The sequence below is a fragment of the Aphelocoma coerulescens genome, chromosome 2 (genome assembly GCF_041296385.1).
Source record: "Aphelocoma coerulescens isolate FSJ_1873_10779 chromosome 2, UR_Acoe_1.0, whole genome shotgun sequence".
Taxonomy (NCBI): Eukaryota; Metazoa; Chordata; class Aves; order Passeriformes; family Corvidae; genus Aphelocoma; species Aphelocoma coerulescens.
The window spans coordinates 125,223,731-125,244,595 of record NC_091015.1 but is presented as its reverse complement, the minus strand read 5'-3'; the positions used below and the strand labels follow the sequence as shown (position 1 = coordinate 125,244,595).

Here is a 20,865-nt window from a genome sequence, read left to right as displayed (position 1 = left end):
AAGGGAGAGGCAGGAGCCCTGGCAGAGGTGGCACGAGCGGGTAGCGAGCGACTGTCCAGCAGTCACTGTGCTGGCTGACAAGAGCCAACACCAAACTCAGCTAGATGCTGTCCCTCCCTAGGAGTGTGTGGGCAGGTTTTTTGACTCTCCCCAGGCAACTTGTACCTCCTTTACGTGTCCCATTTCCTGGTCAGGCCCCATGTGCCATTGCTGGCTTCCAGCTGGCGGATGAAAGGATACTCACGCTCCTGCTGCTTCTTGTGGGGAGGAGAAATGCAGCAAACCAGTCCTCCATCTTTTTCCCCCTTGTCAGCTTGGTCTTTACCCATTAATCCCCCAGGACCTGATGTCCTGCTGGCGCTTTCTCAAGCCCATAATATCAAGAGAAGAGAAGGGCTCCTCAGGCTCCTCAGGCTCAGTACAGCCTCGCCACGCTCCTAGTCCCACTGTCCCAAGAAGTCCTGTATGCCTGGCTGGCTTCCTGGAGGTGAGCATGCTGAGGCGTTACCCTGTTTCCTTACCTTCCCTGAGTGGCCTGTCCCCTATTTATGAGGAAAAACTTGTCAGAAATACAGTGTGATTTAGCTGCCATCCCTGAAGGGCTTAAGGTCCTGATGTTTCTCTGGGATTCACAGCCAGCAGTCTAGAGTAAGTTAAAGTTTTGCCTTTTTTCTGCTTCTTAGAGAAAGGTTTCTTGTCCTTTCTCACCAGGTTTAAATACTTTCCTTGATTTGGAGCATGAACCTCAAGCAAGTTTTAAAGAATTTATTCTGAAATTCAGATGATCACCTGCTTCTTCTACTGTTTAAAATGACTGGATCCCACAGACAAGCTGGGACTCGGTGGGTCAGATACTCAGCAGGATAGATGAGGGAAATCAAGGGCTTGTCTGTACTTCACTGCTCATGAAATTACACATGCAGATGGGAACAGATTCAGCTGCTGAGATGCCAGACAAATCTACCCCAGGAAAGAGTAGAGTGTGGATGTTGTCCTGCCTTCAGTGCACTGCTTTGGTAAGTGCCAAGTATCACTTGTTCACATGCTCCTGGATGCTTTGCTGCAGGTGTCGCAGCACCCCAGGGCTTCACACCCTGCATGGCATGTGGGAGAACCCCCTCAAATGTTCTCCTGAAATCACACATCTCAGGCTCAGCAACCAACATAACCAACTCACCTTCCAGGGGGTGGATCCTGCTGCTTGGGTTTGGGGGACAGGCATTGACAGGTCTGACCACAAGTTCTGAACACACCTCCAGGTCCTGAAGACCCTTTGGGCAATGCTGTACCCCCCATGGTTAGCTGTGACACAGATGGCTTATACTGAGGTTTACACAGCGGTTCTGTGCCTTTTACTGAGGGATTTTGAGAATCTAACTGCCAGGAGGCAAGGTGCCCAGCGGGGGTCGGGTGACCTGGCTAGGAATTGCATGTCTTTTTGGAGTAGCACATGATGGGCATTAAATAGGCATGTTCAGGCTGGCACAGCGGCATGCCAACACTGGCTGACCTTTGGGGTAAGGACTTCAGTGAGCTGGAAGTGTAACACAGTTCTGCATGCAAACAGTTAAATGAGTGCTTTCCAAGACAAATCATAATTTTGTGACTACAACCGGTGAAATCTAACCCCTTCCAGCAGAGCAAGGGGAGAGACAGTGGATATCAGACTGCCTCTCATTCCTGAACTACCTTCCCATCCCTCATGTACACACTCCTCTGCACTTCATGCAGGGAAAAAAGGTCCAGGAGCACCACATTCCCTGCTGGACAGCCAGACCAGGCCAGGGGCAGGTGGCACAGGGCTGTAGAAGTGGTAGAAGGCAAAAAATAAAATAACATGTAAAAAGGGTTTGGGGCATATTATTTCTTTGACAATGTGGAAAAAAGAAAAGCAACCATTCCTTGTGTCACTGTCAAATTCAGTGGTTAATGCTGGTATAGATAGAGGTTGTGTGTAGATAGAGGTTGTGTTCTCTGATGAGAAAGGAAATCAAGTTTATTTAAACATGGTCCATCTGGCAATGCTAGAGTTAAAAGCAAAGCCTCTCCAAGCGAAACCTTACCTGCCAGATGTAAAACCTCACCTGCCAGGCACTGTGCACTTACCCTGATCCCACAAGCCTTCCCACGAGGAGTTTACATCCAAAGGGAGAGCATGTACCAGTCTTGTTCCCAGCTACTTATGTTAAAACACACACCCCTGTGATAAACAGCTGCGGTCCTGCAACAGCTGCGGCGGCGGCAGATGGAGTCCTGCCCGGAGAGGGGCAGCAGGCCCGGCATGACCGGCACGTACCCATGGTCCCCAGAAAGCCACTTCTGGGCCAGTGGCAGCGCACTCTGCAGGGCACAGCTCCGTGCCAGCAGCGTCAGCTGCGTGCTGGGCTGGAAAGTCCTATCTTAAATACAGAAGGGCCTTCTATAAGTATTATAAATAAGTAAATGGTTTTTTGGAGTAAATTTAAGGGCATTTTGTTGTGTTTCTGTAGTAATTCAGTCAGTGGAGCACCTGGGGGTGAAGCCAGGGTTTTAGAAACTCTTACATAACTAGAAAACTTATCTTTTAGCTGAAAGTTCAGCTATTTTCAGTTCTCTGATACTTGCCAATTTTGTAGTAGTAGTTTGTGGGATGCAAGGAGGGCGGAGGTCAACAACATGCATAATTACTTTATGCAAGGTTTTAAGAGGTATAACTTCATGCAGACAGCGTGAGGCAGCTAAAGATGCCTCAGAGACCCCCTTCCCACCGCAATGTCCTGCCAGAAGAAATCCAAGCGGCCACCCTCTCCCCGGAGCGGGGGATTTCTCGGGTGAAGCTGCCGGCGCTCCAGCGAAGGGAGATGAGCCTCGGGAGGGCGCTCGGGCGATACACAGAGCCACGCGCGGGGCAGGCAGCATCTTCCCCGTACCGCTCCATCCAAGGCGCCGCTGGGGAAGCGCGTGGGGGATGCAGCGTGGCGCTGGTGGCGGCGGCGGGGTAAAATCAGCTTTTTCAACCAGCTTTTCCGCTGGCCCGCGTGGAAAAGGGAAAATCAACGCTCAGCCGCGGGAATGGGGTGCCGGTACCGGCGTCGGGACAGCGCTCTTCGGGGACGGGACGATGCGGGGAGGGCGCCAGGCGCCCGAAAGGCACCGGCACCGTCCCAAGCCCGTGGCGGGGGCATCTCGGACCGCGGCCACCCTCCGCCGGGAGGTGGCAGCTCGCTGCGGCGGCAGCCCTGCCTCCGCGGCCGCGCACCCCACCCGCTCCCGCCCCCGGGTCCCCGGGGGTGCCGGGAACAGTCGTTCCCCGTCACTGGGGCAGGAGGCGGGGCCCGCGCCGTATAAGAAGGGACCGAGCGGGCGTTTCACTCCCAGGTCCTGAGACGCCTTGTCCCATCCCCGCCTCCTACCGCTGCTCACGGCGTGACCGGAGCCCGGATCGGCCCCCTCGGGGAGGAGACGGCGGGGCTACAGCGGCAGCGCCGGTGTCACCGACCAGCAGCAGTGCCAGCGGTGCGAGCAGCGGCAGCGGCAGCAGCAGCAGCCCCGCTCCCACCTGCCCGTGACAGAGGCTGGAGCTGCGACCGTCGCGGAGCGGCGTTTGGTGCCCGCGCTCCGGAGCCCCCGCGCCGCGGCCGTGCGGTGCCGCGTCCCGCTCGCCGATGAGCGCCGCCGCTCTCTACAGCCTGGACTCCCCGGCATGTTATAAGAGCTGGTGCCTGGAGCCCGCCAACTTCTACGACGCCAAGGTGGGCAGCGGCGGCGGGCCGGGTCCCGCCTGCAAGCCGGGCGCCCGTGGCGGCTGCGGGATGAGCGGCGAGGAGGCGGGGGGCGGCGTGGGGGGCAGCGGCACCAACCTGGCGGAGCTGAGCGCCGCCGCCCCGGCCATGTACGAGGACGAGAGCGCCATCGACTTTAGCTCCTACATTGACTCCATGTCTGCCGTGCCCAACCTGGAGCTCTGCAACGACGAGCTCTTCGCCGACCTCTTCAACAGCAACCACAAGCCCGAGCGGGGCGGGGAATACGGCGAGTACTTGCCACCGGGCGGCGGCGCCGGCCGCGACCCCGCCAAGGACCTCGGCGCTGCCATGACCACCCTGCTGGGCTCCGAGCCCCGCACCGCCTCCTCCTCCTCCTCCTCCTCTTCCTCCTCCTCTTTCTCCTCCCGCGGCGCTCTGAAGCAGGAGCCGGACTGGAGCGACAGCGACCTCTCCTCCTCGCTGCTGCCCTCGCAAATCGCCACCTGCGCCCAGACCATCATGAACCTGAGCGGGCAGCCCACGCCGCCCACGTCCCCCGAGCCGCCGGGCAGCAGCTCCCCCTCCAGCTGCAGCACCCGCTCGCCGGGCCCCGCCGCCGTCGCCGTGCCCGGGCCGGCGCAGGGAGTCCCGCCGCCCGCCGCCGCCGGGGGCAAGGAGCGGGGCGGCAAGAAGTGCGTGGACAGGTTTAGCCCCGAGTACCGGCAGCGCCGGGAGCGCAACAACATCGCCGTGCGCAAGAGCCGCGACAAGGCGAAGCGACGCAACCAGGAGATGCAGCAAAAGCTGCTGGAGCTTTCGGCCGAGAACGAGAAGCTGCACAAGAAGATCGAGCAGCTCACCCGGGACTTGACCAGCCTCCGGCACTTCTTCAAGCAGCTGCCCAGCGCCTCCTTCCTTCAGCCCGGCTCGGGCACCGACTGCCGGTAACCGGGGGGGAGCGGGACGGAGAGACGGACTCCGGGAGACGGTGGATAAATACCTCAGAGGGCCGTGCCGAGCCTTGCCGGGCCGTGCCGCGGCGCCCCGGGCCGGGCCGGGCGCGGCAGGAGGCGCGGAGCCGCGGCGGGACCTGCCGGCCCGCGGCCGAGCTCGGAATGTGGCAGCGACGTGGAGCGATGCCTGGGTCTTTCACCACGAAACTTGCGAAAAAGGGAAAAAAAGCTAAATATATTATTTTTTTTTTCTTCTCTCCCCTTAAATTATTTTTGTAATGGTAGTTTTCGTCTTTTCTACATTTTACTCATACCGATGCAGCTATGGTACATCTGTTAAAATGATTCAAAATCCCATGTATTTTAGACAGTAGGATGGAAAAAAGAAGACTGAGCATGCTCAACCTTTTATATCAATTTTTACAGCATTTCTAAGAATAAAGAAAAGCATTTTAAATCAACCCTGCTCTCGTTTGCTCTGTGTCGTGACAGCAACGGGCTGGCGGCGGGGAAAGCTGCGCTGCCCGGGAGGGGCTGAACACGGGCGGGGAACGCGGCGGGGGGGGGGGGGTCCCAGCAGCCGAGAGGGGAGGTGACGGCAAGCAAGGGGCGTTACGCTATCTCCCAAAGCATCCAGAGAGCGATGCAGGGGTGGGAAAAACCGTGAGACCCCTGGGCCGCGGGCTGAGAAGTCTGCTCTCCCCGGAGCCGCATCGCTGATCCGGGAGTGCTGACTCAGGGTTGCCGTGGCGCTGGTGGGACCGAGCAGCTGCACAGCAAGAGACTGGTCCGTGACCAGGACTCTGCCAGAAACACCGTACTCTAGATCTAAAAAAAAACCAACCCCACAACTATGTAGGACTACTAGAACATCATTAAAAGAATACCATTGGTTAAAATTCCTGTTAAAAACTTCCAAGGGGTTTCCATTCCAGATAATGGAAGCTGCACCTACACTAATGCCTTCCAGAGCTGGGACCTGCTGTAGTGAGTCCCAGAGGTGTTGATGCACCCTCAGGCTTCAGCCCCACTGTAGGCTGTCGAACTGCAGGAGCTGGGCACTTTCACTGATCCCGGCTAGTGAAAGTGAGAGTGGGCAAACACTGCTCATCACAGAGTGAGTGATCACAAAGACTTTCACTGATCCCTGCTAGTGACAGTGAGAGCAGCAACGCTGCCGCTCCTCCTGAGTGAGTGAACAGATCGCAGAAGATCGGGCAACTTGTCTAAATGTCGGTAGTGCAGTGTCAGAGCACCTACAGCATCTGTAGCGCACTGGCAGAAAAATGGCCTGACATGACACCCACCTCCAGCTTTCTCAGAGACTCAAGTATTAGATGGTTTTGAAGGGGCAACCCCAGTCTCACGTACAGACCAGTATCCTCTACACATGAATGGGCTGCAATCTCCTTTGCAAGGAGGCAGGTAAGAGACTGAAATGCTTGGAAGAGGGGAGGAAAAAGGGGGAATTCAAAAGCCGGGTCATTCCTTTCGTAATCGTGACATCCATAAGACTTTTCACTGTTGGCCTGAGCCACAGAAACGACCAGTGGGACAAGTTTGCTGTTCCTTTTTCTGCTGGTTAATCACATATGGGACTTGTGCAAAACCACTCGTTCCTCCTCTGACCTGTAAGGGGCTTTTAAATACTGGGGGGGGGGAATCTCGCAGTGCACACTCAGAGGAAGATTTTGGCATTTATCTGATCTCTAAGTCTCCACAGTCTGGCTGAGGATAGTTGCGTGGCCTACAATGCAGTTTGCTCCTTACCCGTAAAAGAAACTATAATGAAACACCTGCTTTGTGGGAAGCTACAGATAACACACTACTTCTATGCTGAGAGACCAATTAGCTGTAAAACATTAACTTTATATGTGGTTGACTTCAAAATATAAGCTTTACTCAAGTCTCTGTCTTTATAACAACTGTTGCAAGGTGATAACAACTCAGAATTCACACATCACGCAGGTCTGGAATCCACTGATAAAACTCAGCTTAGACCAACATTCGCTGCCCACAGCAAGGTCTTTATTTCAAAAATATCAGTAAAATATTTTCCATTGACATGAAATAAATACAGTATTATTAAAAAAAAAATTCACAACCATTCAAAATTCAAAACTTCCAGAACAAGATGTTTTACATTACATAACAGCAAACACGACAAAGAACTGTATTCTTAAGATTCTGCACTGATCAGAAAGAGTTCAGAAAGTTGAACAATATATGGATATTTTTTCAGTGTTAGCACAATGTGCTTTATAAATCACAGTTTTAATAAACTATCTTAATGCTTATCACACTTGCATTATACATTATCTGTGGCACTAGTTAACAGATAATCACATTACAAAGTCCACAGATGCTATAATAGCTGACTAGAGTTCAACTCTGTCTTGCTGCAGCTTCCAGAAGAACGATTTCCTCCAGCGCAACACAGCTGGGATGACTGGTTACAGAGTGGACGTAGCAGTTCAATAACCCCACCTCCTTTCCCAGCACGCTCTGCACCTCATAAGTCTGCAGGAATAAAAGCATGGTGAGTAAAACAAACAGTGCTGGACGTTCTGTTCCAGGCAGCGTTCAGCTGGGAAGATGCAGCATGCAAGATCCTCTTCCAACAGACAATTTTTTTAAAGGACTCGAAAAGTGCATTAGAACTAATGGAAAGAATGAATACATTAGATTTTCAATAATTAGATCACACTCCTGCCTAAATTGCTGCTTCTCTAACAGGCTTTAAAAATGAGCTGTTTAAAAAGCAAAAATGTTCCTGTGACTTTAAACTCAGTTTTGCTGAAGCAGAACCTACACATGCTCCCTTTATCTGCCTTTCTGATACTTGCAGGACTTCATGTGTGCTTGCAATGCATATATCCATACTATATATTGATTACCTGTGCTCACTGACCCACTAAAGGAAAAAACATTTTGTAACCCTTCTTACTCTCCTCCCTCTCCCCCTTTTAACTTTTTGTTGTTCATGCATTACCACCACCAGCACCTACACAGTCCCTCCTGTTTAATGATCCAACCGGCATTTCACCTGTGAGTTGTGCCTGAGCAAATCTGTAGAGGCTGTATTCTGCATGGAGGAGAGGGATGCAAGGCTGGCATGGCTTCACTAAGATGAGACAGCACATTAACACAAGAACTGGTAACACTCACAGCTGATATTTCGCTTGGGAGGGTATCTCAGGTGGCAGGTTCACATCCATTCTTTCCTTAATGGGCCTTGCCTATGACCAGCCTCTGGCTGTGCCCCTGCCTTCAACTGTGCTGTGCTTCTGTACAGGTATGTGATACCCATGGCTTTGCCTGGTTCAAGGTATAAACAACCTTTCTCCTTTTTATTTTCCTAGATTATTTTTACCCCAGACCGGTTCTGCAGTCCAGTTCACCGTGCAGCTGCACAAACAACTCTACACAAGGTGAGGAACAAGTGGCCAGGGCTGGTGACAGCTAAAACCAACCTCCCTGCCAAAAGAACTGATTACAAAGCTACACCCTTAGAAACTTTAGCAGCACTGGCAACAAAATGCCACCTCAAGTAATATTTCTTGTGACTAATCTTTATCCCTGTGCTTCAGTAAGGGAAGAAAAAAATCAGAGTTGCCAGACTTCTAAATACTGGCATTACACACATTGAAACATGAAAAAGAGGTTGTTTGAATTCTAATAACTCAAAAAAGAACTATGTTTTGCCAGTCTGTAACCAAACCAGACACATCTTGTAAAACTCAGCAAGACTTAACTGCTATTAAAGGAGCAAACACATTTTGGAAATTTCTTGTATCTCTTTGCTTAAATTAAATATACACCCTCCAGCATTAAAAAAAACCCATATATTAATTCAGAGTAACTTTCCACTTTAAACATTTTCCACAAATCCCACTAAAACCATAGAGCATGTAAAAGGAAAATGCTGGAAAACTTGTAAGACAGGGAGAGCAAACTGACTCCAATGCATATCACCTAACTGAAGGTATTTAACTTGGATGATTAAACAAGACAACAAACCGACCTTTACTCCCTTCCACGTGCAAGGGAGAGGGAAAATCTTGGAATCCTAACTGGACTTAATGACTCTCTGAAGGTGCTGCTCCTTTGCTGCTGCCCATCCAGCAGCCAATGCCAGCCAGGCACTTACCCGGGTGCCTCCCTCACCCACAATAAATCTGGGTCACTGTGCCAAGTGTCAGGGTTCTTCTGATATCTCAGATTAAAGGAATAATCATGATTACATAAAGTGTACTTTAGCCCATGGATCTCCACAGCTTACGTGTAGTTCATTCATACAATTATAAAGTAACATCTTGCACGCATTTTGCTAATTCTTCTACTGCTTCCACCTGCCTGTACTTTCAGTGTTGTGCTGTTACAAAGTGGTTGTGGTTTATAGGATTTAGAAGACCAGACCCAAAAGGTGGGATGCTTGGAGGGTATCTTTTCTGTCTTTGGATGCTCAGCCAGAGAACAGAGTAAAGTCCAGCACTGCCCATGGCAGCTCTGAGTGCCTGGACACGGTCCTGTTTGCAGGTAGCTCTGCAGATCCACAGCTGAGCTGAAGCCACACAGCCCATCTGCAGCATCTCCCTTCTGAAAAGGAGAGTGTGAGTCTGATGAGATGGAGGGCAGCCATCTGGAAGGTGGGATTGCCAAAGGGCACAGCCCACTCAAATCACAGGCTGGACATGGGGAAAAAAATCATTTCACTTGTAGCGAAATCTCCTATCACTCCGAGTGCAGTTCTGAACTGCCTGGAAAGTCAGAATCTCCATCACTGAAGATTTTCAAGACCCTGCCACCAAAAGTCATGGCTGACCTGCCAACATATTGGTACTTTGCCTTTACATTAAGTTCTGTAGTTTAACTTTTTTTGGACAGCACTCATTATACCTACCCCATCCTCACTGGCAGAGGACATCAGGAGAGAAGAGATTGTCCTTTGCAACAGCTGGAATGAGAAAATTCACAGGTTTTGTTCATGACAAAAATCTGAAGTGTGCAAAGACATTCTGTTTGCAGTCACATAGAACAAAGATTTATCATTTTAATATCAAAAAGTTTTGTTTCTCTGGCCAAGAAAGCAGAGGAGAGGTGACACAAAAGATGTTCAGAATGGAAGTCTAAAAACACACATTCCTTTTAGACTGTGTAGACTGAGGTTTCCCAAGGCCCAACCTAACAAATCCCTCCATGTGGGCTGTAGAACAGTTTGCAGACCTCAGGGTGAACTCAATGACTTGCATTACTTGAGCAAGATCTGGGAACTGGGTTCTTAGCCCAATGAAACAAAAGTTTAGTATTAGATTAAATTATGGGATAGTCTTACATATTTGTCTTCTGACAGAACTGTTCATAAAAGTGTGGCATAGAGTACCTATGTGTCCACACATCTGGCCTCACTACACCTGATACACCAACGCTTATCTCATGCCATACCTTCACTTTTACTGTACTTTGAGATCGGGATGGACAACTCAAGAAGACTTCCAGCTGCATTTTCAAAACTGGTGTTGTGACAACTTCAGAGCACTGGTTGCAATATAGCAATTGCCTGAAACACACAAGATAATGATGGAAAAAACATAGAGAAATAGACAAGCCACAAATCAAATAATTTATCAGTCATAGATCAAAAGAAATAAAACCCCAGTTAGTTTACCGTCCAAAATACATTGCTGGCAGACTTTTAGCAACAAAGCCCTGGTAGATACAGTTGATCATAGCAAATAGAGCTCTTCTGTTGGCAGTAACTCTCTTGGAGGACCTAAACTCTTCTGGCAAAAGGATCTTCCTTTTATAATTTCTGGCAGCATAGAGAGAGGTTGCTATTTATAGTCACCCCACTTAAGCAAATATTAATCTCATAACCTCCTAAAAGTTATGGCAAAAGAAAATTTGTAGTATAGATTTGGCTGAAGTGACTTATTGACTTAGGCCCTCATTCAGCAAATGTTCAATGTTTTCAGTGCACACTTAAGTCATGCACAAAATTAAGCTCAGCTATAAGTCCTTCTTGGAAGCACTTCTTAAATAAATATTGATAGTTCATTTGTTCTCCAAATGAAGCAAAAGTGTCCTTCACAGGTGAGATACTTTTTAAATTTGACTACACTAGTATGTGAACATAGACACATCCTTATCTTTCACATGACAGTATAATACAGGGCACCTGGTCCTGATTTTCAGCCTTTTTCCCCCCAAGGACCATATGTAACAAAGCATAAAGGGCAAATCTTCTCATATTTAGGAAAATATTTATTACAGTAAGACCAACCCAACTTCTCCTTATGCTCTTTGTAAGCCTTTTCAGTAGAAAGAACACCTTCCTTCCTTTCCTTCCTTTCCTTCCTTTCCTTCCTTCCTTCCTTCCTTCCTTCCTTCCTTCCTTCCTTCCTTCCTTCCTTCCTTCCTTCCTTCCTTCCTTCCTTCCTTCCTTCCTTCCTTCCTTCCTTCCTTCCTTTCCTTCCTTCCTTTCCTTCCTTTCCTTCCTTTCCTTCCTTTCCTTCCTTTCCTTCCTTTCCTTCCTTTCCCTCCCTCCCTTTCCCTCCTTTCCTTCTTTCCCTCCCTCCCTCCCTTCCCCTCATTACCTCCCTTCCTCCCTCCCTCCCTCCTTTCCCCTCCTTCCCCTCCTTCCCCTCCTTTCCTTCCTTCCTCTGACTACTCTTATCCCTTGGGCTTTTATTCCATCAGGTATCTCACACTGCAAGCACAAGCTGGCTAGGCAGCTGCAGGGGAGGCTTTCCAAAAGTATGTCAGTGTGACACAGCATTTCAGGTGGCAACAGGTCCTGTAGGATCAGTCTTCACATTCAGGACAGACATACTGTGAGAATTATTCAACATTCTTTTTAGAAAGGTGACTAATTTAATAGGTCTGAAGTGTAACTCTTTCATACTTAGACAAATTGTAGCAGACACCACTGTCCAGTATAAAAATGAAGTGAATTGGGGGTACACAGATTAACAAGGCAAGACACACAAGCACATGTACCCACTTTAAAGGAACTTAAAATTAGACCTGTGGCTTATATATTTATGAAAAGTAATACTATAATGCAGTGGGCTATGAAACATTTATAAGCAAGATTGGTTTTAAAAAAAGTAATAACTGCAAAATCAAACCATTTCATATCTACTTGTATCTTTCTTAATAAATTAATGTAACCTTGCAGGTTTTATCAGTTCATCAGCAATAAAAATACTACGTCTTAGTTCTAGGAAGGAGCAAAGTGCAGCCTGTGCCTGCAGGAACCATTGCATCACCTACTGCTGTTATGGCTACATCTACAAAACACCTGGAGTGCTCTGGAGCATGCTGACTCTCACCTGTCCTGGGGACACAGTTCCAACTTTCCATTGCCACATCTGTCGCATGTAGGCCAGGAGAAAGCAGTGCTCTCATTAACTCCTACAACAGTACCTGCAGAACATGGAATTCTTAAAAAATGGTAACGTTAAGCCAGCAAACACAGCCACTCTTGGCTTCACAGCAGGTTTGAGCCTTTCTGACCCACAGCTTAAGACTTGTCAGAGCAAGATTCAGCTCTTCCAACAATCTCATTCCCTTTCTCCTTCGTCCCTCCAACACGGGATGAAAGTACAGCAGTGTTACATTCTAAAAATACCAAAAGGTAGATAATTGACAATTAACTTTCCAAACAGGCTTGGTTCTTTTGGTTTGGATTTCATTGCTTTTCTGATTTGTTTTTGCTTGCTTTCTGGTTTGTTTGCTTTCTTTCTGGTCCTCTGATACTTTTTTGGCAATAAACAGCTATAAAAATCATCAGATCGAATAGCTTGATATTGATATTTAGAAAAGACAAACCAATAAGAAGTCCCAATCCCTTTTGAAGACAACAGTGCAGATTAAATTCCACGAACAGTGGAGTTATTCTTCATTTATACTGATTTAACAGAGATTAGACCAGGCTCACTGTCTTAAGTGTGTGCATAATAAGGGAATGCCAAAGATACTTTGGACTAATAAAAAGGGCCTTGCTAGTTTTGGCAAGAAAAAATATATTCAGAATTTTATGAGAAGCCAATAAGGAGTGTATTATATTTTATGGTAACAATATGCTGAAATTATGAGCATTATTTATAGAGAAAAATATTCACCTGTAAGAATGAAATTACACTAAAATAAAACCTCACTAGTACAACAGAACTACAGACTAAAAAATCCAGCTTCTATTGAGCAAGAATCTCACAGTTCTATACCACACTCAATAGAAGAAAGCCTTGGAGACTATGGAGCATTTACAGTGTCTGGACTGTGAGACAGTGTGTTAATCCCTTGTTTTTCTGGTTCTCCTGGGGCAAGGAGAGAGCTACACCTAAACAACAAAACTGTAATTTTATTCGGGAATTCAAAGGACACCAAGTCTGAAGATCTGGAAAGTTGTTTCTCAAATACAACATTTATGACTCAATTTCTAAGCATACAACAAAACAGTAAGCACTTCACTGACAGAATAAACAATTCTATTTAACCACTTGGACTCTTAGAGGAATAATTTTGATTCTTCAGTGTTTGTGATAAACTGAAACATGGGTATGTTTCTCTTTGAATGATGTGAATGCTTAATGGAGTTAAATCCAGTTGGTGGCCAGTCACCAGTGGTGTTCCCTAAGGCTCAGTATTGAGGCCAGTGCTGTTCAATATCTTTATCAATAATCTGGATTGAGTCCACCCTCAGTTTGCAGATGACACCAAGTTGGGTGGAAGTGTTGATCTGCTGGAGGGCAGGAAGGCTCTGCAGAGGGATCTGGACAGGCTGGATCAGTGGGCTGAGGCCAGTGATATGAGGTTCAACAAGGCCACGTGCCAGGTCCTGCACCAGGGTCACAACAACCCCAGGCAGCACCACAGGCTGGGGAAGAGTGGCTGGAAAGTGACCCAATGGAAAAGCACCTGAGGACGCTGGTTGACAGTGGCTGAACGTGAGCCAGCGTGTGCCCAGGTGGCCAAAAAGGCCAATGGCATCCTGGCCTGTATCAGCAATAGTCTGGCCAGCAGGACAAAGAAAGGAATCATCCTCCTGTACTCAGCACTGGTGGGGCCACACATTGAGGGCTGTGTCCAGTTCTGGGCCCCTCACTCCAGTAAAGACATTGAGGTGCTGGGGCATGCCCAGAGAAGAGCAATGGAGCTGATGAAGGGGAGCTGGGTTCTTCAGCCTGGAAAAAAGGAGGCTCAGGGTGGACCTTCTTGCTCTCTACAACTGCCTGAAAGGAGTTTGTAACCATGCAGGGGTCAACCTCTTCTCCCAGGTAACAAGTGACAGGATGAGCGGAAATGGCCTAAAGTCATGCCAAGAGAGGTTTAGATTGGATATTAGAAAGAATTTCTTCACTGAAAGGGTAGTCAAGCATTGGAACAGCTGCCCAGGGAGTGGGCACAGATGGAGTCCCCATTCCTGGAGGTATTTAAAAGATGTGCAGATGTGGCACTTGGGGACATGGTTTAGTGGTGGACTTGGCAGTGCTGGATTAACAGTTAGACTCGATGGCCTTAAAGATCCTTTCCAACCTAAATGATTCTATGATTCTTGTTTATCAAAAAGCTACCAATTAGCTTGCTGAGTATGCTTCCTTCTTCATTAAAAAATAATTTAAAAACCAAAACAAATCCCCCTTCTCTCTAAGACTTCACTTTCTCCCAGTTGTGTGCCATATTCCAACTGCAAGATGCCAGTGCCCAAGTAATGAAAGTACATTTGAAGAAAATCAATCAGGATCTTACTGATGAGATTATGTCCAGCCAAGAAGATAATTTTGATGACAATGTCGAGTTCCCTTGAGAAAACCACCAGACATCACTGAAGTCAGAACAACTCAAAGTCAGAGCAGGTGTAATAATCTAGTGACAGTCTTGTGCACCCCATACACAAAGTGATTTCTCGAGTTTAAGCTGCTGAACTGCTGCACATCTTTTTCAAGACTCTAGATTTTGCTTGACATGCAAAAACCTTTTGGATATTGACCCAAGATCCTTCTTTTAAATGAAAATTATCATAGCCAAGATTTGATTTTTACCTCTAGCCTATTTTTAAGGGTCGTGGCTGGTGTCATTAAGAAGAGATTGACAATAGGACAACACCTGGAAAAACATGTCTCCCATGTAGAATGCAAAGGAACACTCTGGTTGAAACATTAAAAACCAGAGGTGTTGTTTTGGACTTTTTCCCCTGGTCAGTTACCCTGATTAACGGGACACAAAAGGCAAAAATTCAATCAAAAAAGGAAACCTAGGTAAACTGACTGAGCCCATTTTAGTCCCACTATTAAGCAGAAAACTGAAGAAAACCCACACCTGAGTAAAGGCTTAAATATGAAAACATCCAACGTCAAAATTCAATCACCGTTGGTGAGTCATATACTAGGCAAATATCATTAATCAAGTAATATTCCCACATATCATGTGGTATAGACTAAATAGAATTTGCTCAAAGCATGATTAAGAGGAAAAACAGTTCTGTGCCATATGAACTGCCAACATTTCAGTCATCCTGATTGCTACTATACAGCAAAAAGAGGTTAGGAATTACCTTGCAATGCATAGTGATAACAAAACAAATCTATTAACCCTAAGATCACAGGTGAAAAACACAGATTCATCTTGAAATGAAGAATAAACTTTTCATTAGAAAGCAATCACAGGTTTTCACTCATCTGTTGAAGAGCAACACACTCCATTATCCCAGAGCTGGTACAACTGGACACCCCTGAAACAAGGATTTCTGACAAACTCATTGCATCTGCTTGGACTGGAACATTGTCTACTTTGATGGGGAAGGAACCTCTGAAGAACGTCCAGTCCAGAGTTGTACCAAGCTGTTCAGGGCCCAGCTTTAAGGAGGAGCTTGGACCGGAGGAATTTCAGAGCTTCCTATCAAAGGAGCAGGAAGGCACCTGCTCTTCAAAGAGTAGAGAAAGTCTTTGCAGCCTCTTTGTTGGGTGGGAGGATGCCAATGTGCAACATACATAGGTGAGCAAAAGTACAGGAAGTGAAAGGATGCACAAAGAATGAATGAGATAATACTGCTTCCCAGTGAAAGCCAGATTAACTCTCTGACTTAGGAGATAAGAGACAGTGACTGAACTTTAAAGATGTTACATCTCCCTCCATGCATTACTCCACCAAAACTATATTCTCCCACCAACAAAGTCGGGTCAATGCTATTAGTTTCATTACTTCAGCAGAAAGATGTAGGCACTAACTAATTGAAATTCAAAACAGTGAATATATCTCTTGAATGCTATTAAATTATTTCAGTACATACCAAAGTGAGAGTTGTCATACATGTATTGCAGCAGCATAGGTATAAAGAAAATATTTTATATTCTATGTTGGTATTCAGGTATGGGAACATACTGATAACAGCCACCCAGAAAAAATTCCAGATTAAACAAGACAAGGTTGTAGGATTAATTTCTTTTTGTCATTCTTCTTTCCGTAATACAGGACAGGCAAAGCATGACATCTCCCATGTGTGTAAAGTAAGTACTTGTTTACACAACAGATCAGAAAGGTGTACTTTCTTTGCTCTGCTGGAAGAAAGGACAGATAAATATTTCCTTTATCCTACTATGCACACTGTCAACAAGAAAAAAAAGACAGGCACTTCTCATAAAATTAACAGCAGAGAAGTGACAATCCTTTGCACAACTACTGGAGAGGTTAAAAAAAAAAAAGTCAAAAAGTATTTCACACCCAGTGACAGAAATATCTTTCAAGTAGATGTATCAATGCAAGATGTCCATAACAACCAAGGCTTTGAGTGAAGTGCCTCTAGTCATGCTTGGTTTTCATTATGCACTGTTCAACATTTGTCACTGCAAGGTGTTCAGTAATCAATCACAGAGGCATTGCTAAGTTGTGGCTCTACCATAGCAGCAGGTATGTTTAGTAAAGGCTTTGCTTGGTTTCAAACTGTCTTCCCAGTCCATCATATTATAGCTGAAGAATTAATCTGAAAACCATTATTTGTTGTAATTTTAAAGTCAATTTCAAATGCTCCAGTGAATACTTGAAGGTGTAAATGCAAAACTGTATCAAGAATTTTCTACAAGGGATACTGGAATAATAGGAGTTAAATTAAGGAAGGAAATAGCCTTTAAGAGTTGTTGGGCTTTTAAGGACTTTTTCCTACAGGCGCTGTACAACTGGAGGTTTAAGGAGCTGTCTGGACAAAGCATTAGAAAATACACAGTAGAAAATGCTTCTGCATGATTTGGAAACACTAGAAAATATGTAGTAAGAAATGTTTCTGCATGGTTAGTGGTAAGACCAAGATATTAGACTAAGCTACGATCCAAAGTGGTTGGTGAGCAAATGCTGGCCACATTATGCTAATTTACTATGGTAAAATAATAAATTCTCCTACTGCAGCAAAGCTCCAGGGAAATCAGTCACTAACCCCTACCATTCAAGATCTGGGTAACATATCTTATCCATCTGCCTAAAAAATATTGGTATAACTCACTGCTGCCAACATCAACAAGGCTGGTGTGAACAGAAGGCTCCTGAAAGAAGACAGTGAAGGAAGGAATATAATGAAACAGACTGTGCACTAAACATTTATTCTGGGGTATAAGTGAGTGGGAGCAGAGCTTGGCCAGCAAAAGGCAAACAGAGCCCACAAAGAAGCATAAAATTTTAAATATCCTAAGGAACCACAGCAAAGCCATGCTTTTTTTTATCTCTCCACGCTGTTTGTGCAAGAAATCAATACAAAGACACAAAAGATTAAAGTGAGCACAAATAATTAACCGCATTCATTTCAGGCAAGGCCATACAAACCTCTCAGAGCACAAATGGAGTTGGCCTCTGTTGTAGAATCCAGCTCATCGAGTCTGACAGGGCCAGTCAGCTTACTGAGGTCAGCACCAGCAGCCAAGCACAAAAGAGGCTTTTGTAATAAGAGAACAGTACGTTCAACACAAATAATCCTACCTGCCAAAAAAGACATTTCAACTCAGTACAGTAACAAGGAAAAAGGTGACCACGTTAATTGTCACGGCCAATAAAGACAACAATCTCTGCCAGCTACCAAACAGATGAATAGACTGCATCAGGTTTTCTCAATGACAAAATATTTTGCTTTCAGCAATACATGCACCATGCTCTTGTTACACTTTTCGACTCTTGGGGAGAGAAAGAAATCAGAATTTGAAAAAAATGAAATTTAAAAATTTGAACGCTGTAGAAGAGCGTCTGGTGCCACCCAGACTGCATCTCATCTTGCTCCCTGCAAACAGGTTACAGTCTTTTCCTTGGTAATAAGCTTGGGCACCCCTTCAGGTAGTCCTACTTTGCTTCAAAGATTACAAAGAGTAGGTGCATGCGATGCTTTATTCCCCAGAGCAGAGATTTTTGCTTCAAGACACATAGCCTTTTGCATAGCTTGGTACTTCCAGTTCGCTTATATTTTGGAAGTGACTGAAGGCATGAGATGTGAACCACCCCTGCAGTCACCATACAGAACTAAGCTTGAACCTCAAAAAAAGTGACTAAAAATGAAAGTAAAGTGAACAACCATAATTTCATGACCTGTATGGGAGCGAAGGTTCACAGCTAAGATGGTTTAGGAGAGCTTGAAAAATTTCTCTAAGGACATTCAAGTTTCTTAATATTTTTGAGCCTTCTGTCAGCTCACAAATTTGATTGACACTGGTCATCAAATTCAACAGTCATCAGAGAAGACTTGACAGTAGTACTGGTGGACATACAACAACAGCACTGAATTTCTCATTGGCTTTGGAGATCAAGCCAAAAATATAGAAGAAAGGAAACCTATAGAATACAGAAACAGGAAAGCTCTAACTACAACCCCTTTCAAACTTCTCATCCCAAACTTGCAAAGTCTCATCTTCATCTGATAATGAAAGTCTCCGGAGGTCACATGTTGTGGTGTCAGAGATAAAGGGTGCTATTTCTGTGGGACTCCAACGACTTCAAAACCACGTGCAAAGCTTACCATTTCCCCACAGAGCATCCTTGAAGAAGACCAGTTGTGAGCCAGCACTGAGGGCTTCTCTGACTTCCATACTGAGAACACACGATGCAGCGACTGACACAGCAACAACTCTTGGAATCCCATGAACCACATTTTGCAGTGTGGAGTCAGTCACAAACAACAAAATATCTCTTTGGTCTATAGGAACATTGTGTTTTGTCTATGATTAGAAAAAAACCAAAGATACAAAATTGGAATGCAATTGGTAATTTTTTTAGTAGAAGGAAAGACTAAACATCTTCATATTTTAATAACTCATAAAACTGACAGAAATTATTACATTTAGGGCTTGTATAGGATAATGAGTCAAAGCTTTACTAGAATTTTTTGGTCTTCCTTATTTCAGATACAAACCTTAAAATCTCTACCTTAAATTAACTTTCTGAGGTTGACTCTCTGGACTCTTGGCTTTACCTCAATCAACCTTCACACTTTATCATAATTTTCTTGGACTGTGCATGGGATTTGAAAACATATTTTCTAAAAAATATGTATTATATTGTACATATGGTATGTATAAAAAGTATAAAAAGTTACTTGGATGGTTTTTTTAAGACTTACATAATTTTTGTCTTAAAAAAATAAGGAAAGAGCATTTCTACTACTAATATTATTCCTCTGTGGGCACATTTTCTAGGCACTATTATCGGATTCCCAAGCATAACCAAGTTGCAAAGTGGAGCTTTTTCTTTCAGCTGAACAAATACCCCTAAATATTCCAATGATGCATAAAGTTAAGGAAGTAGGTAACTCCTAAGTAAGAGACATATGAATCTGCAGTGACAGTGTAAATTTTCTGCCCCAGACAGGTATAAAAATACCATATCAAAGCATATTTCATATGTACCAGTGCAACAAACGTGCAAATTTTAGGATTCTGATATTTTAAAATATCTAAGATTAAATTATATCATTAATTTAAAATGGTTTTGTTACTCTTTTTAATTAGTCTGCTGATCAAACATTAATGCTTAAAACATTTAACTGAAAATTAAATACTGTAAAGAAAGACACGTAGAATTTTATTCTCAAAGCTACATGTCTTTAGCAGAAGGTAACAAAACCCTCAAAATTTTGTCTTTGGTTGAATTCTAACCTTGAAACCATCAGCCACACTAAACATAGCTTTCTGTTCATGCTCACAGCTCTTAGAGCAAATGAGGTAATTGCAAATAGTAACTGGAAAAATTCACAGCTCAGATATCACAGTTATGCCTTAATACAGCATATGCTGCCTATTGCACCGATGTTGTTTTGTCTAGTAACTACATACATTTGGGCACCTCCTCTGCATAGATAACATTAGGACAGCTTCAAAGAAAGAATTTTTACATCTGTCCCTTGAGAATTACTAAGACATTAAAAGCTGGCTTTCAGAAAAATCATCCAAAAAGCAAATAATAATAACAGCAAAAATCCCAAGTCACTATAAAATCATCATCTTGCTATGTGTGACAATTTGTTCTGAACAGAGAGGACACAACAGACAAATAGCAGCAGGATTGAGTTACAAGGAAGGACAGCTCCTTAACCACAGATGGAATATATTTCCTCATATTCCTTCTGAACCACAGTTCGGATTCAGAGTAATAATAAAAGTGTATTTCCATTCCTCCTTCACACAAATTAAGTCATATTAATTTAAGTACTTAATACTGTAGCTAGAGAGACTAAATACTATTTTTTAAACTACATCTGAACTAGCTCACGTAGCAGATTATTTAATAATAAATCTGCAAAACAACCCAAATCATTGTTCCTTCCTCACTTATTGCAGCTTGATGATTTTGCTTGTGAAGGGTACATACTCTTGGCAAAGGCAATGGCAGGAAACAAGCTGCTGTTTGTGATCTTCTGGGAGGACTAGGCAAGTAATACACTAACAGCAGGTAAATACCCTTACATTTCTAAAGCAGTTAACCAGAAAGTTAAACCTAAGAAGAATATCTTCTGTTGCTTTTCCATCATTACTTTCAAAAAAATTATGAGCACTCATGCTGTTCACTTATGAAAACTTAATGCTTACAGTTCATCAAATGAACAGCCATTAAAAAACAACTAATAAAACTCCTAGGAGCAAGAAAAAAAATGATAGACCTTTATTTCTGCTACTCAATATTCCATTCTTCAAAATCACATCTGTTCCTGCAAGCTTCAT

The 20,865-nt window shown here is 44.8% G+C and overlaps 2 protein-coding genes and 1 long non-coding RNA gene across 6 annotated transcripts in view; 2 read left to right on the top strand and 1 right to left on the bottom strand.

Moving 5' to 3' along the window:
* The first annotated feature begins 3,341 nt into the window (after positions 1-3,341).
* On the top strand, positions 3,342-5,139 carry CEBPD (CCAAT enhancer binding protein delta). The gene has a single exon (XM_069004713.1). It carries the CDS (start codon positions 3,645-3,647, stop codon positions 4,671-4,673), a length of 1,029 nt encoding a protein of 342 aa, XP_068860814.1. The 5' UTR covers positions 3,342-3,644; the 3' UTR covers positions 4,674-5,139.
* A 493-nt stretch (positions 5,140-5,632) lies between these two features.
* On the top strand, positions 5,633-12,006 carry LOC138105080 (uncharacterized). Its single transcript, XR_011148375.1, has 4 exons — positions 5,633-6,103; positions 7,084-7,217; positions 8,041-8,109; positions 11,899-12,006. It is a non-coding gene; the product is annotated as an uncharacterized lncRNA (long non-coding RNA).
* The window catches only part of SPIDR (scaffold protein involved in DNA repair), a 196,521-nt gene continuing 182,318 nt past the window's right edge, over positions 6,663-20,865 (bottom strand). For 3 of the 4 annotated variants that reach the window (XM_069004711.1, XM_069004710.1, XM_069004712.1), the window contains 6 exons: positions 18,669-18,867; positions 17,492-17,644; positions 12,013-12,106; positions 10,124-10,238; positions 9,582-9,635; positions 6,663-7,198 (listed from right to left, as the gene is read on the bottom strand). In XM_069004711.1, the coding sequence (XP_068860812.1) occupies positions 7,064-7,198; positions 9,582-9,635; positions 10,124-10,238; positions 12,013-12,106; positions 17,492-17,644; positions 18,669-18,867 (750 nt within the window). In that variant the 3' untranslated portion in view covers positions 6,663-7,063. Of the gene's footprint in view, positions 7,199-9,581; positions 9,636-10,123; positions 10,239-12,012; positions 12,107-17,491; positions 17,645-18,668; positions 18,868-20,865 lie in introns of those variants that run through there. The other variant, XR_011148374.1, reaches the window with a different exon arrangement.